We start from the raw sequence: 23,101 nt of genomic DNA on the forward strand, positions 1-23,101 counted from the left end.
AAGTCGCTTTTGATTACTCTGCTGTCAATTATTGCGGGACAATTGTTGTCTATTATTAAGTGACAGAAGAAAACGAGATATCTAGAACTAACATAATTTTCACACTGGCATTTATAGACGAAAGGCAAGTATACATCGTGCCATTTATGCTTTCATGACAAAATACTACTAGCTGCCTACTCCTTCAATCGTTGATATCGTAAACATGCGCTCTATATTGGTTTTTACATTCCAATAGCTTGGTAGGGAAATAAGAAGTAGACAATTTATGACATTTCGTTAAATTTACTTCCAAGTTCATGGATGTTGACATTTTTTCAATACTATTCTTTGATTTTTAAAGATGATATGAAGAAATGTAATACTACTCAAAAGCGATAGTTTGTGACATTATATTATGTAAATATTAACTACATATTGTAAATAATAATAAATAAATTGTAAATAAATTACATATTGTAAATGTTTTCTTTCATTATCAAAAATGCTTTTCCGGTGTTTATTTATACAAATAACGTTAATTCAGAACTTCCTGTTTTCCTGTATAGCCCTGCAGTTATATGAAATTGTTCTGAAATCTACTATTTATTTTTTGGAGTTTTATCACACGAAAAAAAAAATTCTGATAAAATTACTGTACTTGTAAGGTAATAGCATTTCCGGTTAAAAAAAATTCTGTTAATAAAACTGAAATATACGGTATTTAAGCCATTCATTTTTCCGTTCATATGATAACCGTTTATCGGAAATTCTGGTTTACAAAATTACAGTTCTTACTACCTTACATTTAGTAAAAATAGAAAGGAATTTAATCGAATAAATGGTTCTGATGCGATACTCTAAGGTATCATGATAAAGTTACTGTATTTACTACCAAACAGCATAGTAATAATACCATATTTTATTGTTAATCTTACCAAAAGTCGATACAAAAGTGCTTCTGTAAATATTATCATGCTTTTTGGTGCTTTCATAGAGCCAAAAACTGTAAATTTTACCATATTTTGGTAGTTTTCACCATATTTTTTTCTCCGGGCAGTTTTTCTTGTAGTTACCTTAAAATTGTATTAATTATAATAGTGCAACTTCTTCATATTCACATTTACAACTATGTAATATAATTGTTTTAAAATTGGTATAATATTTATTTGAAATGGGCTAAGTAAACAACACATAAAATACTTCATACCTGTTGTAACTCCGGTTGACCTTGATTGAAGTTTCCTGAATAATTAAAAAGGAGAATATCAGTAATTCATAAAAACATATTTTTTGAAATTTATAACATTTTTTTAAGTTATTAGAAAATTAGGCAGCATCAGAAACTGTTTATGGAAATATAGTTTTCTTAATTTTTGAAGCTGTTAATTTTTATTGGTAATAAATATTCTCAAGCATATACCTTTAAATGTTAATACTTACATTCCAACTTGAATATTTTAGTGTTATCTTTTAATTCTAAATTGAGTCAAGTTTTTTCCCCAGCGGTTTCTGCTCTTGGAGATTTGTTTTCTTCTTAAAACAATATACACTATTTGGAAGAAAGTGACGGGACACCGACATAAACCCATATTTATTAAAATTAATAGGAGATAGGGGCACCTTTGGCTGCGATCACAGCTGCAATCCTTCTGGGCATGCTTTCCACTAAATTAGCCATAGTGGCAAGAGGAATTTCCTTCCAAATGTTTAACAGGAAGTTCCATAGTTCATGCTTGCTTTTGGGGAGTGGGGTGCAGGCCCTCAACCGACGGTCCAATTCGTCCCAGAGATGTTTAATTGGGTTAAGATCAGGGCTCTGCGCCGGCCACTCCATGCGTTTAACGTTGTTGTGCACCTACCAATCAAGAGTCCTTGCATGGAGCAACATGGGATCTTGCGTTGTCATCTTGATACAAGCAATCATCTATACCGAACGTTGCCCACAAGGTAGGAAGGACATGATTGTCGAGAATATCACAGAATCCATTGGCATTCATCATACCATCAACCTTCACCAGTGGGCCAGCCCCATACCAGGAGAAACAGGCCCATACCATCAATCCTCCTCCACCAAACTTTACAGTTGTCCCGTCATTTCCTTCCAGATAGTGTATAAAAATCTTATTTTATCATTTAAAACTCGATTTTGTTTGTTACTAATTTAGATTTCAGTATGCATTGTACATCTTACGGTGCTTTGTAAACTAATATAGTAATAGTGTGTATTCTCACATTGAATTTTATTTAAAGTAAGCTCCTCTAAGATTTTTAAATTTAAGTATACATAGCACATTTTACGGGACGGTTTAAACTAATAAAAACAGTAATAGTGCGCATTCACACTTTGAATTTTTCTTAAAGAAGGATCAGTTGAGATTTTTCTTTTCTAATAAGCAGATATTTTTTCTAACGAGCCAGACTTGCTCTCTGTAATACCTATTGATATTTTTGTCATGTTTTTGAACGAATGTTTTTCCAAAATATAAAATTGAGCCCAGAAAGCTTAAGTCTATACGTAATTCCATACCAATCTCCAGCTCCCGAGTCTTAGCTTTAATAACAGAAGGTTCTGAAGAAGTAGATTAATGAATCTGGGAAAGATTAATGTCCAATGGAACTATCCTTGCATCAGAAAGACCCTTCAACAGGATCAGTTCTGTTGGTGACAGAATGATATGAAATCCTCTTACAAGCACAGAGTTTTAACCCCAGCTTTTTCTTTTTCGTTATTTAAATGCGCTTAAGTGAGCAAACTTGAATAGAGAACTGAGGTCATATTTTTAAATTCGAGATTTAAATGTCTGCCGAAAGTTGAAGAGGTTGATTGTATTAGTTGACTATGGGCTATAATAAGAAAAGAATTAAAAAAATGAATCGAAATTAGAATATATGGAATATGTCTGGAATATTATTGTAACATATTTTTTGTGTTATATTGTCGTACAGAACTGCATATGAAACAAATTACAATATTGTTTAAAAAAAGTTTTATGGAAGTTACTTCTTAATCTCATTTTATAACAGTCGTTGAACAGCAGACACAACTTTTAGTTTACGACTACCAATGCTTATCTCCGCAGCCTTGTGATTTTGAGCCCAATCCAGAAGACAAGGGACCTCCTGGATCAAGTATTAGGGGAAATTTGCCTTCCTGGAGGATGTTTTGATGGAATTGACCCGCATTTGCGCTACATGGAGAGGAAAAATCACGAAAACCACCCACGGTTCGCCTGATGACAAAGGGACTCTAACCCCTGATCCGTCTGCCACTAAGGATATTTTACGTCAGCACTGTGGCTAGTGTGAGCCGAGTGCGGAATTCGTATCGATCAGTCATCCGGGTCACCTCATTGGGAGGCAAGCGCTGTATCCCCTGAGCCACCACGGTCCTCCTTAATCTCATGGTCATAAATATACAGGGTTATTCCTAATTCCTTCCTCCTGTAAACGCCATTTTTCTTTACTGCAACTGGCTTCAGTGGTACATGTTACTGCCATCTACCGGCAACTGCTGAAATTAAAACTTGAGTACTTTCGGAATAATTTCATATGTTCTTTTTTGCCATATTCGTCTTCATTTTTTTACTATAACGCTTCGAAACCCCGGAGGGAATTATGAATAACCCTGCATAGAATGCCTGAAACCCTTTTAGTCGAAATTTGGTAATAAATGAATGAGAATTTCATGTTGCCAATTAATTGTGCATTTAACGCAACCTACTTTTATTTTAAATAAAACTAATTTGGGGGTACTATGACTTTGTAAAAAAATCTTAAACTTAAAAATTATAAATAAATTTAATTCAAAAATGGAATTGACTTAAAGCAACGTTTAAAAATCACAAATAGTAAAATTTTATGAAAAATCGAAATGTGTTTCTATGTCGCATAGGTTCAACATCATTAGTAGGACAAATGGCAAGAAGCGCAAAACAAAGATTATATAATTTGACAAAGGTTATGTCACACTAATTGAGATAAATATACAGTTATAGATTTACAAGTGTTTAAATTGACAGGAAAAGTTAATTAATTAATGAAGTCCAAATATTTGAAAAATATAGTGCAACAGCAAGATCATTAAAAATATAATTTTTTATTTTTAATGATAGTGAAACTCTTTCAGCAATCTAGCTCAATGTATGAAATACATTTCTGAATGTATTGGCCAAGATTTTTCCCACATTATTAAAAACCGAAAATCTATTGTTAATAATTTTACGGCTGCACTATATTTTTCAAATGTTTTGAAACCAATAATTTTTCAACTTTTACTGTTAATTTAATGTTGTCGCTTTTTAACTCAACATTTATCTCAATTAGTATAACGTAATCCCTGTCAAATTATATCACCTCTGTTTCGCCACGCCTGCCATTTGTCTTACTGCTGTACCTATGTCAAATCGAAATGCGTTTAGATGTTTAATTAAATTTTTCTATTTGTGGATTTTAAGCTTTATTTTTTGTCAATTTCATCACAAAGGATTACTCATTGTTTTATCTCATTATTTTATCTCATTATTTTAATTTTAAAGTTTTGACCTTGGTAAATAATGGGTAGAATAAATATTAGGATTGATATGACAAAACCTACGCGTTAAATTGACGTAGAAAAAACTCTTGTTTTTAACAATTCAGCAATATCCTTAAGTTGTATTTCGTTCTTTTTAGCAATTACTTTTGATGAAATCATATGAATTCTGAATCATATGGAAATGTGAACGGTAATAAAACTGCTTCGTTTCTCGAATGCCTTTTCATTGAAGTCGAATTTTCAATTTTTTTTAAAATCTTGTTTTGTAAACAGCTTGCGATGGATTGTACAGGAGTATGTGCACTTGCTTATCAAGCTGGTTTTTCGGGTTTAATTTCTGGTAATTACAGGGTTGTCATACTCCGTTTTTTATTTTATTTAGTAAATCCTAAGCAATTGTGTAAATCAATACATTGCATTAACTTAATGCTTTTGACAAAGTTCAATCCTTAAATAAGTATAGATAGTAATTTCTTAAATTTGGTGGAATTTTTACTCTGGAAAAAATATTTTGTTCTTAACAAGTATCCTTTTTTTTCGAACATTGTCTCCTTCATTCTGTTTTTAGGACCTAAAAATGCATCACATTTGAAAGATAAATTTGACAAAATTATTTTTTTGTAAACAATCTTCCTCTTATACCTATTCAATGAAAATGTGAAATGAGCATGATGCACATTTTGCATGTTATTTTCAAGCTGAAAAGTTTCAAATAATGTTAGGAATTATAAGATTCATTTTCAATTTGTTTCTCATGGGATTACAGTCGAACCCGAGCCATCGTTCCCATATGTTTCGTTTTTGCATATGTATTGTCTTGATTTACCGGTCCAAATGCTTTTCTTATGATATTAGTAATACCTGTTCAGATCGTTTTTGAAATTGAGATATACTCGCGTCTATCGTTTAGCAATATTACCAATATTTGGAGAAAAAAAAGTATATTAAGTTAATTCATTTGGAGAAGAAAAACACTAATTTCTGATGCTAATCATGAAGTTACAATTTGGGGAAAACGACTCAAACATTACGTTTGATGTTTATGCTTCAGTTGATGAAAATATTGAAACTTGTGGTGTCGTGTCGGCTGGAAAAATTGTTACAGAAACTCAAGACGTACAAAAAGTGTACCAATGAAGACGATGAAATGGAACTATAACCAGTGGCAACATTTTCAAAAGACCTCAGCCTTTGAAAAAATGCTAAAATTTCTTTATTTACGCTAATTTACATAATAAAAAAACAGAAATTAGTTAGAGATGAGGCATTTTTTGAGCTTGATGGGGCATTTCATACATATTTTTTATCGACACAACCTCAAAATTCCTGTTTTTTTACTTGTGTCACTTTTCTTGCCGGGTTTGATTTATGTGGACCGAGGTAATGAAGAGGTTGACTCGGAGTGAGTTTCGGACTTAAAGTTAAGGAACTTCTAATTCATATCATCAATGCCATGCAGTGTTTTCATGCGAGAATTTAAGCAGTTAAATAAGCCGTTTTATTCTGAAATAAATTTTAGGTCAAATGTAGGGAATAAGCATTTTTGTTACGAAGTTTGATTTAAAATATTATTTTTTTATGCCTCATTTGAGATTTTCTATGGTACGTTTTATTTTTAAATTAAAGAATAATTTGTAGCATATGCCCTAATTCAACATGTTTTGTAATCAAGTTCGGGAATGTTTTAAACAAAATTTTAAGAATGAGTATATGAACGAGATCATGTAGGTAATTTGAAGAGATATAATTAAAATGAACTACACTGTTAGAATTTTCAATACGGTAAAATAACCGGCAGCAGTTTGTCCATCCAATTAACCGTGGAGTTAACGGTTACGAGCATTTTTTTACCTTCACGGTTTTAAAATCGTTAACTGGTATGGTTTAAAAACCATGAATACAAAACTATACGTTTATGTAATCATTTACAACTAGCATGGTTAAAAAAAAGGAAATTTAATTGGATATTAGAGTTAGGTTATGGCTATGTTAGGCTTTTTGTTATGTAATGGACTTTAGAATCAAGTTGAGTTGTGTTTTGTCAAATGAATTGTGGAACAGGGCTAAATAAGTTTACCTGCTGGTGCCATCTATCTTAAGAGATGAGAAATACTAGAATTTCTTGAGTTAAGCAATTCTGACATGCAACTTTCTTTGCATGGATGAAAGTTTCGCATTATAGTCCACAGTCCAGGGTCACCAAGTGGATGAGTAGGGCATTAGAAACTCTTCAAGTGGTTATGAAATGGACGAAAAACTGCAATGTGATAGCAGGGATTCGAACCCACGTTCAATCGGGCATGAGATTGAGAGATTAGCATTATTGACTGTAATATATATCTATCTGCATCTGCAGGGAACTAAGTGGCTTTGTAAGGTGGGCGTGGTTTATACGGATGAAATTCTGGATGTGTAACCGTATAAGGTAAAAACAGTTAATAAACTGTTTTTCTCGCAGTTAAAAGTTTGAATACCATTTTTTATGGTTACTTGACTGTTTTGCTTGTTATTTTATCTTTGTTATTTAACCTTTATTTTCCAGAAATTTCTAACAGTGCTGAATTTTCATTTTGAATAAATTTCTTCTATTCTGCATCCGATTATAAAAAAGTAGGATTCAATTTTCAATAATTGGGTTTTGTACTTTGATTCCTCATGAGTATCGTTATTTAAAATTCTTATATATTACTCCAATCAGAGTTACAGATTCAGCTAAAGATATATTATTTTTACTTAAAGACAAAGTTAAGTTAGTACTCTCACTAGAACATTAAAAACTAAAGATGATAGTTTACTATGTCAGTTTTTGTGAATAGTAAGCTTAAAATATGAATAACTTCTGACAGGAGCTCTTAGACATGTATGATGGTAATTTTAGTGGTACTTCGTTATTTTTTTTTAGAGAAAAAGTACTTGTACTTCTAATGAAAATATTAAAAGAGTCTTTACTTTTTCTGAAATTATTTAAGGGTTTTCACAATTATTTTTTTCTTTTGGGGAATTTTTCAATTCAAATCATTTTTCCGAAATATCTGAATAAAAATTTTTCACAAAAATATATTACTGTAACATTTAACTTTATTTTTAACTTAATTTACAGTTAAATACTGTTTAATAAAATACGTACTGTTATTTTTCTGTGTGAAGCACTTGGTAAGTACAGGAAAACAAATTGTATGTATGGATTTTAAGTAGTTTAAGACACTATAGAAAGACGTACCCTATCTATCTAAAAAAAAACAGAAAAAAATTGAGTTCTGTTGCGTCCAAAGTAAAAGAAAATTATTACATCCTATCGAAACTTTAGTAACTGCCCTTAATTCGTATCTATTTAATGATGGAATTGGAGTTATGCCAAGGATTCCCTTTTCTGAAGGTCTTTCTCAACGAGCTTACCGTGAAAAGAGTAGGGCGAAAAATATTGTGCAGTTTATCGATCTCAAATATTATTATGCAATTAATCATAACTGATAGATTTGGACGACAGTTAAACAGTGTTAACCTACACTAGTGTAATTTATGAGCCATGTATTTTACTTGAATAAAAGCAAATGCATTTTGGAAGAAATTTCTGATGGAATTGTGATACATTACTTACAGTTTTATTTAAATTGAAATATTTTGTGCCTTTTTTTATTATGGAATATTGTATATACATTGTAGAATTATGTTTATAGAATGTAGAATTACATAAGAGTCGGAATCGGCTATATTGTGCCAAATGTAAATGAAATTATGTAACTTAATTGACGCTTGTAATAGACTAAGTTAAGCAATAATATATATATATATATATGTNTATATATATAAGGGTTACCTTCATAATTTCCCCTGAGGGAATTTAAAATAGGTTTTTAAAGATTTTAATTGTAATTTTAAAAAGATACATTAAGTAAAAATATTTTCCTTTTGATTCAGCCAGGTTGATTCATTTCCAAGTATAACTCATAAAAATAAATGCTATTCCTTCTATTTTAATAAGTGCTGCAATTACTCTCAGAAGCATAATACATGATTGTTGCGTAATTTGGACCATCTACTCAATATTTTGAACTAGTGTCTTAATTTTAATTACATTAAATACTCTAGCTGATAATTTAGCAACTTTTGTTGCAGAAATGAGGAAATAAGCTGCCAACTTATTATATTCTGTATAAAAAATGAATAAAATAAAAAACAAGACAGATTTGATTGATGGAGTAAGCAGAGGGCAGTTAAATTTTGATTATTGGAAACGCCTTTAAGTTTTAACCACCAACTAATCTTATTTTGACCTTTATTGCAGTCGCCTTCCTCTACTTTAATTTGTCAGATTTCAATTGCGTTTTTGTTTTTTCTCGATTAGATAATATTTTGTGACCCCTAATGTTTTCTTTTTTTTGCAAATATTCTAAGAAATACATATTAAGCAGGGCCCGTGCTAAGGATTTCAAATTATTAACCACTAAATTATCGAAAAATCAAAAGTATTCCCCAATTTTCGAAATTCTCCGCTAAATGCAAATCCCCAAATTTTCTTATGATAAATTTTTTTCCTTTAGAAAAATATTTTACGGTTGTTTGTTTCAGGTTTATACTATTTGGACCCAATTCTAATTGGTTATGAGGCTCATCTACCGAAAATTACTGTAATCGAATTAAAAATACTGATTTCAGTAGAAAAAATCATTTTACGTAATTTTGAGGATCGAGTTAAATATTTATATTTCTTTCCAGTGGAAAAAATCATTCACCAATACTTTTACCAAAACACAATTTTATTAGTCAAATTTGCGTTTTTATCGCATGTGGCGAGGTGGCGAATTCTTAGCGCGGGCCCTGATAAGGGCGGTTTTTGTAGGACACCCTGTATGGTGACTAAACTATGACTTATCTTTCGAGTTGTTAAATTGTAAAATTTAATAAAATGTTTGTGAATCAAAAATAATTTTATACAAAATATATTTTGATAACCTTAGAGTCATTATTTTTATTTTTATAAAATTGAACTAAATACACTTTATTAAATAAGAAAAAGTAAGAGGAGGTGGGAAATTGTTTAAAAATTTAAACAAAATGAAATATTGAAAAGCGTGTTGAAATAATTAAATGGAACCAAGAAGTCCCACAATATCGACAAAAATGTTTTTAACGAAGCCACAATTTCGCAGACGTTTGAAAAGTTTTGATATTAGGAGTGGAAAAGGAAGGGGGTATCGGGTGCGCACGAGCCAAGAAATAAATACAATGGAAAAAGACAAGGGAGAAAAATAAAAAGATAAAAATAAATAAAAGATTATTAAAAAAAAAGTTAATGGCATACACTACACTGTAAAAAATTTCGAGCTATGTCGCTCCAAATATTGGAATTCATTTACTGGCTACATAAAGTGGTGCTCAGTTTTACTATATATTGGTGCTTTCACGAGCTCCAAATATCGGGAGAAGGTTGCACCAAAAATGGATCTTTTGAAAGGCTCAAAAAGTGAAAGGATGCAACAAAAATAAGTGGCTTGAAGGGAACTAAAAGCGGAAGAAAGAAGGTTGCACCATTATTAAGTATTTTTAAAGTGCTTAAAAGCAGGGTAAGGTTGCATCATTATTAAGTATTTATAAAGAACCCAAAAATAGGAGAAGGTTGCATCATAAATTTATGTTTTATTAATCCGTAATTAAGAGAAAAGATGAATAAGTGGGTTATTTAATAAAACCAAATATGGATTAGTTACACTATGGGGTTACTTTTCCTTATTATTTAGTATAAAAGTAGAGCACCAAATTTCTATAAATCAAATTATAATTTAATTATTTAAATCTATGAAAATAGAAAATATATTTTGGGTGCATTTATTTAATATTTTTTCCTTTCTTCAACTTGATGTATGTAAAATTAAAAAATTAAAATTATTCTTTTTTACATTTCATTCGTTAAAGCACCAACAGATGCTATAGAGTAAGTACCTCTTATGTTTTAAAGAAGAGAAAATAAAAAAGAATTTTAATTTTAGGCTGAATTTTAATTTTAGGCAAATTTTTATAACTATGTATTCTGAAATTATTTTATTCTTTAAAAAGAAATAAAAAAAAATAGTAAATTAAGAAATGTAACAATTATTACATAACTTGGAAATACTAATAAAAAATATCCAGATCAATATTCAAACATAATTTATTCATTTACAATCACTTTGATGTTTGTATATATGGACAGAATGTAATAATTTTAATGCAAAATAATAATCTTAAAAGTTAAACATTTATATTTTTATACATATCACAGCATTCATGAGAAAAATACGAAATATTCACTCAAAAATATGATAGATAAGTATGCTTTTGTTATTAAGAGAGTACATCCAATTCAAGCTTATTTTTAATTTACCGTAATTTAAAATAAAAATTATGTTAGCATATGCCTCAATGTTCACAGCTTTGAAATTTGGTATTATCTAAAAATAATTTTCAATATGTTAATAAGATAATAATTTTCTTGATATATTCTGCCTCATCTGTATTAAAATTGACAATATAACTAAATTACTTTGTCACAAACATAATTTACTACTTGATAAAAAGATTAAAAATTCACTCAGTTTGGAGAAAAAAAATTACTGTCATTTTTTACAAATTATTAAATGGTGGTGAGTATTTGAGAAAAAGCAAGATTTTTATAACATATTCATTATCATATATCTTTGCGATTTATATAATTTTCATAAATCAGATTACTAATGCTTATAGGGTTAAAGCTAATTTTGGATATCAACGTAAAATTTTGTGTTACTTGCCTTTAAAAGTCAAATTTAATAGAATGCTAATTTTTTATTCGCGCAATATCTTGCAATCTCATTTATGTAAGAAATTAATGATTAAATTTATCTATCGCAAATTTTTAAGTTAATTGAAACTTGCATGATATAGATTTATAGTTCATAATATTTTCGTAAAATTTTCTGAAATTGCAGAAAAAGAACTAAATCTGAACAAATATTTAAATTTCTTTAATTAAATAATAAAGGTTTAAATCTTCTGATATGAATGCTTAATTGAATCGACGACAATATCTAAATAAAATATAACTTAATTTGAAACATTTTAAGATGACAAAACTCCCAAACCTGTTTTTATATATATATATATATATNGTAACAAAAAATATCGTTAAGCTACTTCACTATTAAGATCAATATATATATATGTATATTTATATTTCACGTAGTCTGTCGAGCAAACAGCTAATTAATCGCGCATCGTTTGAGAAATATCATAGTCGTTTGAAACTATTACTACGGCAAAGTTTTTAATTGTTTAAGACAATCAAATATGTCTGCATCCTAATGAAATTTGCGTGATTGAATAATACCGGCCGTCTGAAAAGTTTCTAAAAGAAAAACAAATTGCTTGGAATGAAATTTCGATCACCTAGCTTGTATTTATTTTGATATTGGTGTAATAGCTAAATTAGACTGGAATTTATATTATTGACACCGTATTTAAACAAAAAGTTCCGAAGTTAAATAAATAAAAACGAAGTGACACTTCCAAGTAAGTCTTCTTTCGTTTTTTAGGCCCCTTGCAAAGACTTAAATATTTGGATCGTATTGAATCCTATATGGTGCAGATTTGTTGCCATCCTAGCACGGTGCCAAGTTGTACTATATTATGGTGCAAATTAATCCTTCTTGATCTTAATTACACGATATTATGGCTTATTTAAATGGAAATAAGGTTTATTTAAACACCTCATAAATTTTTCAGGGGGCCGTCATAGCCCAGTGATTAGAGAATAGAACTCCGGTCCTGACGGGGCGGGGTTCGATCTTCAACTTCGATAAGACCCACCGATTACATGCCATATACGTGCTCGCAAAATGTGTGGAATCGAAAGTTCTGTGGTCTGTCGTTCAGTAGCAACGTTTGTACTGGGACCTGGAGAAAATTTTCTTCTTCTTCAGATCTATGTATAAATTGAGGAAGTGGCCTCCTGAATAGGTGGTGCTGCCATCTATCCTAGGGGTTCTGAGCTGAGACACACTTTCACCTCTGCGGTGCTCTGTTGTCAAACGAAAGACGCACCCTCCTGACTTAATTCATAAAAGGTAGATAACTGGCGATCTTGCCTCGTTTGTCCTTGTGGCATTAGAAGCAACAGCAGGCTTCAGCCTCCATAATACAATTCAAGATAACAATATTATGGTTCATAGCTTATCTTTCTTTTCCTGACAGTATCCAGAACGGATTTTTTTTGAAGTTTCATTGAGCGCAAGTATCAGTTTTTGCATTTACTGGATAAAGATATTTAATTTTAAAAACATTAGAGTAGAGAAACCTGGTTATTATCCTAACTCCTCCTTGGTGTTCTCAATATTAAATGTTTCCTCACCTATCTTAATCGGACATTCAAATGTCGAATAAATATTTAAGTACTGATGAATAAATTAACATAAAATTAGATCTTGAATATATTTCGGAGATTTGCGATTGTTGACAATCACCAATTTCGGTCTATCAAAGTAACATATGCTCCAAATGAACAAACACTACTTTTGAAAAATAACTTTTGATTTAAAAAGTTAAGATTATGATGACTTTTACTTTAATATTAAGGACATTAAATCATTTTTAATGCATTTATGAGGATTATTATTGGCTTTAGACTGTTTAGACATCGCTATTTTCTGTTTAAGTAAATAGCATTCTTTTTGCAAAATTATTTCATAAAATGAATATTTTTAAAACGAATATTTTACATAGAATATTTTTCAATATTTGAGATTCATAGAATATTTTTAAATATTTGAGAAATGGTTATAATGATAAATAAATCAGCTTAAAATACTTTCCTTAGCATTTTTTGTTAAAATAATAGTGTTCTTTCGAACGCTGTATTTCGACAATAAATAAGATCACATTTTTAAACATGTTTAAAATAGCTAAATATAACCGATCTAATGCTGTCATTTGTTGAAAATATTATCAAGTAATTATCTCAATCATCTTATCAAATCAAGTAAGAAAAAATTAAAGTTAATTGAAGAATCAAAAGTATGATGTGTAACACTGAAAAATATTTTTTAGCTTAGAGAAGAGTACGCTCTTACTCTATTTTTTGCTCAGTATTATATGCTACCATACAATTTGTAATTATAACTATAATTTTTATATTTCGTTGCATTTTTGTAATTCAAGCAAGTAAACTGTTCAATGTTTTGCTTCTGTGTTTTAACAATTACATAAACTATTTTTACATTGATTGCATTATTGATTATGCTATACCCAAATTTTACAAGAGCTCTCTTAAGGTAGCTTGATTTTGACTATATATACAGCTTTATAAGATTATTAAATGTTTGGTATTCAGATTTCAAAATTAAAAAGTTTTTATAGTTAAGAATAAATAATTAAAGTATGCTTGCTAGTTTCAAAAATATTAATATCAAGAACTTTCAATAACAAAAATTGATATTTACTGTAAATGTTTAAGTTTATTTAGAATGTGTTTTGTTGAATTCTGATATATCTGTGATATTTGAAATAAAATGCGTTGTAACAGTTATTTTACGAAAAATGTTTCGTTTGCAACGGCTTTAAAAGCATTTAAAAGTAACCTTTGCATTATAGACAACTTATGATTTATCCTTCATTTAGCTTACTTGAAATTATTTATATATATTTGAAACAAATGTTATAAATATTCCACAGGTTAAAAAATAATGTGGTTACGTTTGCCACAAAATACTTTTTGGTTCACCAAATATTAAAACTGTTTTTTTTTTAAATTTTAAATTTAAAAAAAATTGGTTTTTCAAATATGAATAAATAAACGCGAAAAAACTATTTTTTGAAATTGAAAAATTTGTTATTGTGAACTTTTGAATTAGGTTACACTTCAAGTAATGTTCAAAATTTTGTTAACGATTAGGAATTTATAATCTGATTATGAATTTTATGATAATTTGTAATTATAATCTGAAAGCATTATAAAATAGTACTGAATATAAGTTTAGAGTTATAATAATTTATAGTTGCACTGTTAAAACTGCTTGTAAAGCTTTACAGACAAGCTCTCTTAAAATATCATGATAACAGAGTCGTTGCGTATTTAAACAACTTGACAAAGTTAATAAAAAAAATTACAAAGTGTATTGAACATAAAAATTTATTCTAAAACAATTTTTTGAATGATCCTAACATTTAATTTTGCTTTTAACATATTTTCAGTTTCAAACTGTATTTGAAAAAAGTGTATTTTAAAAGATAGCTATTGATTTGTTTTAAACTTTTATTTAATACTTCTTATGTCTTTTTAGATTATTTGATCCGATGTGTGTTTTCCAAGTTATTTTGTTTACTTTCTAACTGTTGTATGAGCCTCACCTTTATATCGATTATCGTAGATGTGTCACTTAGAAATACAACGTGTAGGTCAAAGTTATTTACTGTTTTTGGGGAATCCTAATGTCGAATCAATATTAATTACGTGTGTTGTCATATGGAATTTTTTGAAACTACATAATGTTTAAAAAGAAAATAAGTCATATTTGTAACAAATAAAATATATTTAATAAAAGAGTTTTAATAGATTTCAATTTATGCATCAAACCAAAACAAATCCATAATATTTTCAAAAGCTCAATTTAAAAATGTATCCTCAAAAATTTATTGCCCTTAACATAATTTTTTAACTTATTTATTTAATTAAATGCATTTTATTTATTTTGCAACTTTAAAGCTTGTTTAAACAAATGCATTTTAGCAAATGTAAATGCATTGTGTTCTAAAAATAATTGGTACTTGGGACATTCATATATCAAGCAAAAGAATAAACATTTGAGTTGATATTAAAAAGGCTAGGTATAAAATTTATATGGTAAAATTTATAATCTGATTTAAGGATTTACTAATAAAATAAAACTTTTAAATTTATAAGAGTTTCGCTTTATTTTAATAACATTTCATCAATAGCTTTCAACAAAAAAAAATCGAAGTGACAAAGTATTTCAATAAAATATTTACAGAGTTCAAAAATTTCGTTCAAGGAGAATCTTTTAAAAGCGTACTTTTCGTTTTAAAAAGAAAATAGCATATTAATACATTTTCTGATATTCGCTTAAATTTAAAGATATCGTCGTAAATTAATAAAATTGGATTTCTCGTATGCTAAAATAGGATTAGGGGGCTTTGTATGATCTAAGGCTTAACGCTAGAAAAATATCGATTTCCCGATCTCTTCATATACAAGGTTTCTGAAAATCACAAAAAGAAACGAAACGCTTTGAAGAGCCTTAATTTATTCACTTGACTTGGATTTACTTCACGGATTGAAAGGAAAGGAAATCTTTTCCTCGAGGAATTGAATTTAATAAAGCCTCATTTATCTATATAATCAAAGACACGTGCGCTTAAATATATTTTCTCACTAGGAGATTACGAAAATAAAGGGAGAAAAAAAAGAGGTGCTGATGGTTAATTTACTTTCTCTTTTTAAATGTTCTAATAATTATGGCATCATATTTCCATTTTATATTTCTTAGCTGAAGTATTATGATTCAATGCTTAAAGTTATAAATAACTAGTAATTTATTAATAAAATATGCGTTGTCACGTTTGTTGTTATTTGATCACGGTGTTTTATTGTAGTTGTGCTTATTAAGGGGTAGGAACTTTAAAATGATTTTTTTTTGATGTTAGAAGTACAATCTTCTGTGTGAGAACAATGCATATTTAAAATACCTAAAGTATCAAGTTTAAATAAAAATGTGGAAAAGTTATTAAGATGCAAATTAAATATTTTTAACTACACCTACTTAAAAAAGTACCACAAGCTATAATTTTTTTTAAAAAAACAATTTTAATATTTTGAAAATGCAGTCATCAATAACGCTTTGGAACAATTCTACTTGAAACGGTTTCAAAAATTTATGCTTATATAGATAAAAGAAAACTTGAATTTTCCTGAAATTTATGTAAAACCTGAAACTATTATTATATATCCTGAAAACATTTCACGTAAAAAATTTTTCAAAGCTAAACATGACTAATATTTTTTTTTTAAAACTGGAACAATTTTAACAACTGGAACAATTTAAAACAAACTATTGTGCAAGGGCAATTGTTGTGACATTTATGAACCTAATTAAACAGTTGTGTTTATTAATATCTCATTGAATCTCTAATATTTTTGGTATGTAAAAGTGGTCTTGTAAATATAGAGGAATTGGGAAGAAGATGGGGAAAATAAACAATTTTCTTAAAATACAACAAAAAAAATATCTGTGAACAACGGATATTAAAATACCTAAATATATTTAAAGTGGTATACAAAAAAACTTTAATATACATATCAAACTTTAATTGTTATACCTGTTGATGAAACTGTTGATTTGGGAAAAGTAAAAGTTAATTTTTAAGGATCACATTTCGTACATACAAATCTAAAGCATTCCATTTTTACTAAAATGATCTTTCTAGATATTCTATTCAAAATCGTTCTTCAAATGACTTCTGCCTTTCCTAGAACTTCATTTTATCGTCATTCATGCGAAAAGGATGTCGAAATGTGTGACCCATAATTCTGGAAAATATTTTGGGTAACTCAGGTATTTGATCGATTCTCATCAAATGGCTCATTTAAATGCATTACATTTTACTACTAACACTTGATATTCAACAAGCATGTAAAATAAGGCTTTTATGTCCAATAGATTTAATTTCAACACGGAGACAAAAATTCTGCTAAAATTACCGTTTTGTATGATAATGACACTTCTGGTTAAAAAAAACTATAATTCTGGTCATTAAAATAAAAATATATGGTATTTAAACCATTCATTTGGTAATTTTTCGTTCATACAGTAACGATTTACTGGAAATTCAGGTTTTCAAAATTATAGTTCTTAATACAACACATTTATCAAGAAAATACAAAACTTAACAGTAAATTTAGAAAAATAAATGATTTTTATGCCACTCTGTAAGCCATTTTATGCCATGTATAAGGATAAAATTATCAACTATTACCACATTTGCTAAATTTTGAAAGATATTAAGAAACCACATTTTATTGTTAATTTTAACAAAATCATTGCCAAAGCATTTCGGTAGAAATTACCGAACTTTTTGGTGTCTCCAGAGAGCCAGAATTAAGTGAATTTTACCATATTCTTGTAGTTTTAACCATACTTTTTCCCAGTGAACCTAATACTTTGAATAGAGCCGTGTTGGCTCAGAGATAGAACGCTCGCTTTCCATTGAAATGATCCGGGTTCGAATCCTGACGATTGCTGGTCGATACTAATTCCGCACTTGGTTTTCACCAACAGCAGTGATGAAGTAAAATATTCTCAGTGGTAGATGGATCATGGGTTAGAGTCCCTTTGCCATCGGGCTAACCGTGAGAGGTTTTTGTGGTTTTCTTTCTCCATGTAATGCAAATGCGGGTTGGTTTAATCAAAAAGTCCTCACCACGAAGGAAAATTTTTCCCAGTATTTAATCCAGGAGTGACCTTGTCTTCTGGATTGGGTTCAAAATTACAAGGCTACGGTTTTTGAGTATTGATAATCGTAAGCTCAAAATTTGGGTTAGCTGTTTAATGACGGTTGTAAAATATTTTAAATAATGATAACCAAATTTTTTTTTCAAACTATAAAAGTTGCCTAACTTAGACGCTTTCCCTAATCATCTGAAAAAAGGCGAAGAAGCACGTATCATCGTCATTTTTTAATGATTAAAAGCTTCATGATGAAAAATCTAAAATGAAATCATAAGTTATAAATTAAAAATGTCAAATGAAATTGAAGTTTCTTAGTAAAGATTTTAATCAGGTAAAAAAAAACTAATTGAAATAAAAAAGATTTTTTTGTTTTTTCGTTTAAAAATTGCGAAGTGATTATTTTCAAAATTTATTAAAATGATACAAATGGAGAAATTAATAGCACCTAAATGTGACTACATCAAAAATATATAATTTGCAAAACCGCATAGATTATAATTCAAGATAATTTTCATAAAAATTTTGATAGTCAACAAAATAGTTATTTGTAATGATATACTTTTTATTTTTCCTATAATAACCTTTTTATTAACCATATTTTTTAGCTAGTTTTAGGTTTTAGGTTTCACATACAAATACGTTCTTTCCACTTATCCCTAATTTAATTTATTTAAATTCTGATATAGTAGTGGATTCTATTCGTTTGATGTTTTTTTAAAGTTAATTACAAAAAGGTTTCCTTTGCTTTTTTAAAAATATCACTGAAATGGGAAAGAAGTATTAATTTATTTCACTTAAACTAATAAAGACACATTTTTAATTATTTCAAGTGTTAAATTAATGAAACATACTCCAGTTTGTTTAAAAAAACGCCGTCTAAGTTATATTTTAATAATTTTCTACCAAGCTGGAGTTGATTTTGTTAAAATCATTTTTGTCTCCAAATAAAATAAAGTATGTTTAGAGGAAGTCTCATATTTTCAGACAGACTTTAAAAAGGGCTCATATTTAGTTTACAAAAGAATGAGTGAAGAATAATGTTTTTTTCTAAAAGAAATGAATTACTTTCAACTTTGAAAAACTTTCTTTCTTTTCATTTTCTAACTTGAAAAAAGGAAAGTCGTAAAAATTCTTAGAAGAACTTCATTTAGTGAAAAATCTTATTATTGACTATCTTAAAGATATATATTAAGATGAGTCAGAGTTTAAAAAAATCATTAATAAAACAAGAAAACTTTAAATGGTGAAATTGAAATATAAGTCCAAAAAGTATTTCCTATTATTTGTACTTTCTAAGAAAACTTTTTAAAAAAGAGAGTTTTCTTCAAATTAAGTTGAAATTTTATTTAAAGGCTTTTTAGGGCAATTTTTTTATGCTTTGTAGCAATATTTACTTCTTTATATTTTCTCGCAGTTTATTAAACTACTAAAATCTTTTTTACGGAAATAAAAATAATAGTTGAGATACAAAATTATATTTTGAGATAAAGTAAAACTCTAAACATATTAAAGATATCAATAATAATTCCAGTTTTATAATTGTCTTTTATACAGAATTCCATTGTTGCGACATTTAAATTTGTTGTATAGATTGTTGTATATAATTATTATATAGTATTTTATGTATAATATTTTCTTAATTTAAATTATTAATTTCTCTATCAAAAATTTTAATTTTTTTTTGACAAAACTCATTGTTTGGCAGCTTGTTTTATTAGAATTGTCTTCATTAAAAGAATCAATTCAATTCAAATCTTCATTAAAAGGATCAATTCAATTTGAAAAGATATAAGCCATTCTTTGCATTACGCACACGAGCCTGTATATGTTTTTAAACTAAATTTATTTATTTATTGTTACACATTCAGAATTACAGAGGGACTCAAACTCGCTACCTCCATTTTACATAGTGTTTAGCCAAAAGACGAGATTGCTTGGCCATGGAATGATGATTAAGCAAATGGGAGATGATAAAATGGGGGATGGGAGATGATGATAAAACAAATGATTAAAAAACATTATTTCGAGCATTTACACATACATATGCAAGCTCGCGTGCTCATTAAAAAGTACGATTTATTATACGATATTTTAAAGGTGCAGATTAGATAGCAAAAATCAGCGAAAGACATTACAAAGATGCATCTATTATAGCGCAGAAGTCGCGAATTTGAATTCCTTGGGATCTGGGAGGGAGATAAGAAATCTAACAATAAATTAACTTCGTTTGCGTTTTGTGATGTCTTTCGCTATCTTGTCCTATCTGTAGTATTGACTTGACAAAGGCTTATAAACTGAACTTTGTAATGTGTGCATAAGACTATATACGTGTGTGCAACAATAAATAAATAAATTGATACTTCCAGGGATGCGGTGGGACTCTAGCCCGCTACCTCTACGCTTCTATTTGAGGACGTTGAGACAGCCAGGATGCCTAACAGTTAAGCTACAGATTTAGTTCAGCTTGTCCTGGACATATGTTTTTTTTTACAAAAACGCAAGTTTTATAGTTTTAATGTTAGTAGATGATAGCTTATAGCTTACTCAGAAATAAAAACAACTAACAGACAAAAAACAAAGTTGAACAGTATTTACAGAATAAAATAGAACTTGAACTGAATATTTTTGTGTAATTTCAAATTATACTAGTTCTGTTAAAATTACCGAATTTTTTCGTTTAAAATTACCAAATTTTACCACAGTTACAACCAAAAAGTATCGTAATTTAACCATATTCTATTGTTAATTTTATCAAATTTCATTACTGTAGTGGGAACAAAGTAAATTTTACCATATTCCGGTAGTTTTGACCATATATTTTTTCTCAGTCTAGCATATTTTGAAGAAAAAAATTGAGTTTATTAAAATTAACTCTAGATATCTCTCAATCTTGTTAATTCAGTGTTACGCGATAATTACGCGTTACGCGATGAGTGTAGTATAAATATCTAAGACTTTATTATATAATTTGTCAAAAGAATTTGACGATAACGTGCGTGCTTTCACGTTACTCGAAAAGTAGTGGGTGGTATTTCCAAAGCAAAAACATAAGTTCTGTTTGTAAATATCTCATTAACCTAGTTGAAATAGAATGTTTTCATATACATAGGGTGTTCCGTATTTACCTCCTTAAATAGATATTTTTAGACTCCTTGTCAAAAATATTGCAGAAATGTATACACGCGTGCTATCAGAGTTTCAAGAATTGCTTTCTAAGGCGTTGAGATTCAAAACATCAAAATTAGTTGGATAAGTAAATGAAACTGGATGGCATTGTTAAAAATCAATTTCCACTTTTTGATGTTTTTAAATTTACAAGCCCCGTTACTGATTTGTCATGTTTCGATAACGTTTTTTTTTCTCTTCTGTTTAATGATATATTATTTATTTTTTTAAGCCATTTCAACAATCAGCAATCATTTAAAAAATGCGACTCTTTTTAAATGATGTATTCTTTATTAATTCTTATTTAATATAATATTTAAAATTTTAATCAAAAACTCTGGCAAAATTTAAGAGTGAGTAAAATTTAAAAAGAAGTTTCAAAAATGTTTCTGTGAGAAATGCGTGTTATATTTCAAATGCAAGAAAGTTGTAGGAAATTAAAATTATTTGATGTAATTCTGGAAAAAAATGCCTATTTTAGTTCCCCTTCTGAATCAACAAACATTAAATATCATAAATTGTACATAATTTTAATTTTTTTTAAAGAAAAATTAATGATTTTGAAATATTTTTATCACGTAGGCAGAGATCAGTTTCTGTCTCAAGATCTAGAAATCACCCTCAAACACAAAAAGATCAAAAACAGAATCTGGTGGAGACGTAAAAATAATAAATAATGAAGAAATCAGATCAGCCACAAAACTGCTTTGAAAAAAAAAAGATCTTAAGTCTCGAATCAATAGATTGCAGACTTCTTTTCCCATTGCTTACAGCTCCGTTTACTCACAAACTAACGATCGCCAAATAAAAACTGATCAAAAAATAAATAGAGAGCTTCGATAATAAATACAAGCCTACAAATACCACAAAGATTTATTAGTTTTGCTGCCATTGAGTATTTTGTTTCTTAGATTTAAGAAATGATTCATGAAAATTCTAATCGAGGCAAGTATGAAATTATTTGTAATTAAACGGAAACATTAAGATTTGAAATTATGAGTTCGATAGGAATGAAATGTATGCTCTATTTTTAGGGTAAATTCATGTTGAAATTGAGTGTTATGCTTTAATATGCCCTGAAATGTAAATCGCAAATCTGTCGAAATAATATACTTTTTGACTACATACTCAGAAAAATTAGTTCAAAGTTGAACCATAATATTGAAGTTGAATCAAAATATCATAAAAAAACTTGCTGCTATCATTTAAATGTGTAAATTGAACCAAATTTTTGTTTAAGTGAAATCATTATATAGAAATAAAAAATTCAAGAAATATTTCAAAATAAAACCTAATATCAATCCAAAATATTAACATTGAAGACCATGTGATGGTACAATGTGTTCTAAAATTTTTAATAATTGTGGAGTGATACATTCATAATGTAAAAAATAATACTTATCTTGAAATCGGCGAATTTTTATATTATTTTACTATGTAAATTTAATTATAATAATTTGTTGCAAAAATTTATGATTAAATTAATTATACTATGTGCTTTTAAATGACAAAAAAACAAAATTTGAACGAAACTGGTCGAATAGTTCTTGAGTAAAGCAATATTAAACTTATGGCCTTCTTTTAAAGAAGAAATTTAGAAATCAGAAACTTTTCAGCCGATTTCGTTCGAATTTTATATTTTGTTAATTAAAATTAAATAAAAATTTGTATACCTTTCAATTTAATATTTTTTGAACCTCATTAGATGAGCTAATTTAAATATATTAACAACTATTTTTTACTTTAATTATCTTTGAATAAGCAAACTTTATAATTGTATGTTAAAAAATTTCAATTCACTTTAAAATTAAAAGAAATATGGCCAAATAAGCAGAACATTTGGCTGCCGAAACGTAAAACAGCTCTCCTGTCGAAACTTTTGGGACAATACTTTCAAGATTGATCTTATTTTATATGAATTTAGAAAAAAATTAAGTGCTCCACATTT

The 23,101-nt window shown here is 28.4% G+C and overlaps 1 protein-coding gene across 2 annotated transcripts in view; it reads right to left on the bottom strand.

Annotated features, from left to right (window-relative positions):
• The window catches only part of LOC107448578 (uncharacterized), a 92,826-nt gene that overhangs the window by 24,074 nt on the left and 45,651 nt on the right, over window positions 1–23,101 (bottom strand). For both annotated transcript variants that reach the window (XM_071187860.1, XM_016063835.3), the window contains exon 2: window positions 1,190–1,224. Coding sequence is in view for 1 of the 2 variants with exons in the window: in XM_016063835.3 (XP_015919321.1) it covers window positions 1,190–1,224 (35 nt within the window). In the remaining variant the exon portion in view is untranslated. The remainder of the gene's footprint in view (window positions 1–1,189; window positions 1,225–23,101) is intronic.

This window comes from Parasteatoda tepidariorum, chromosome X1 (genome assembly GCF_043381705.1).
Source record: "Parasteatoda tepidariorum isolate YZ-2023 chromosome X1, CAS_Ptep_4.0, whole genome shotgun sequence".
NCBI lineage: Eukaryota > Metazoa > Arthropoda > Arachnida > Araneae > Theridiidae > Parasteatoda > Parasteatoda tepidariorum.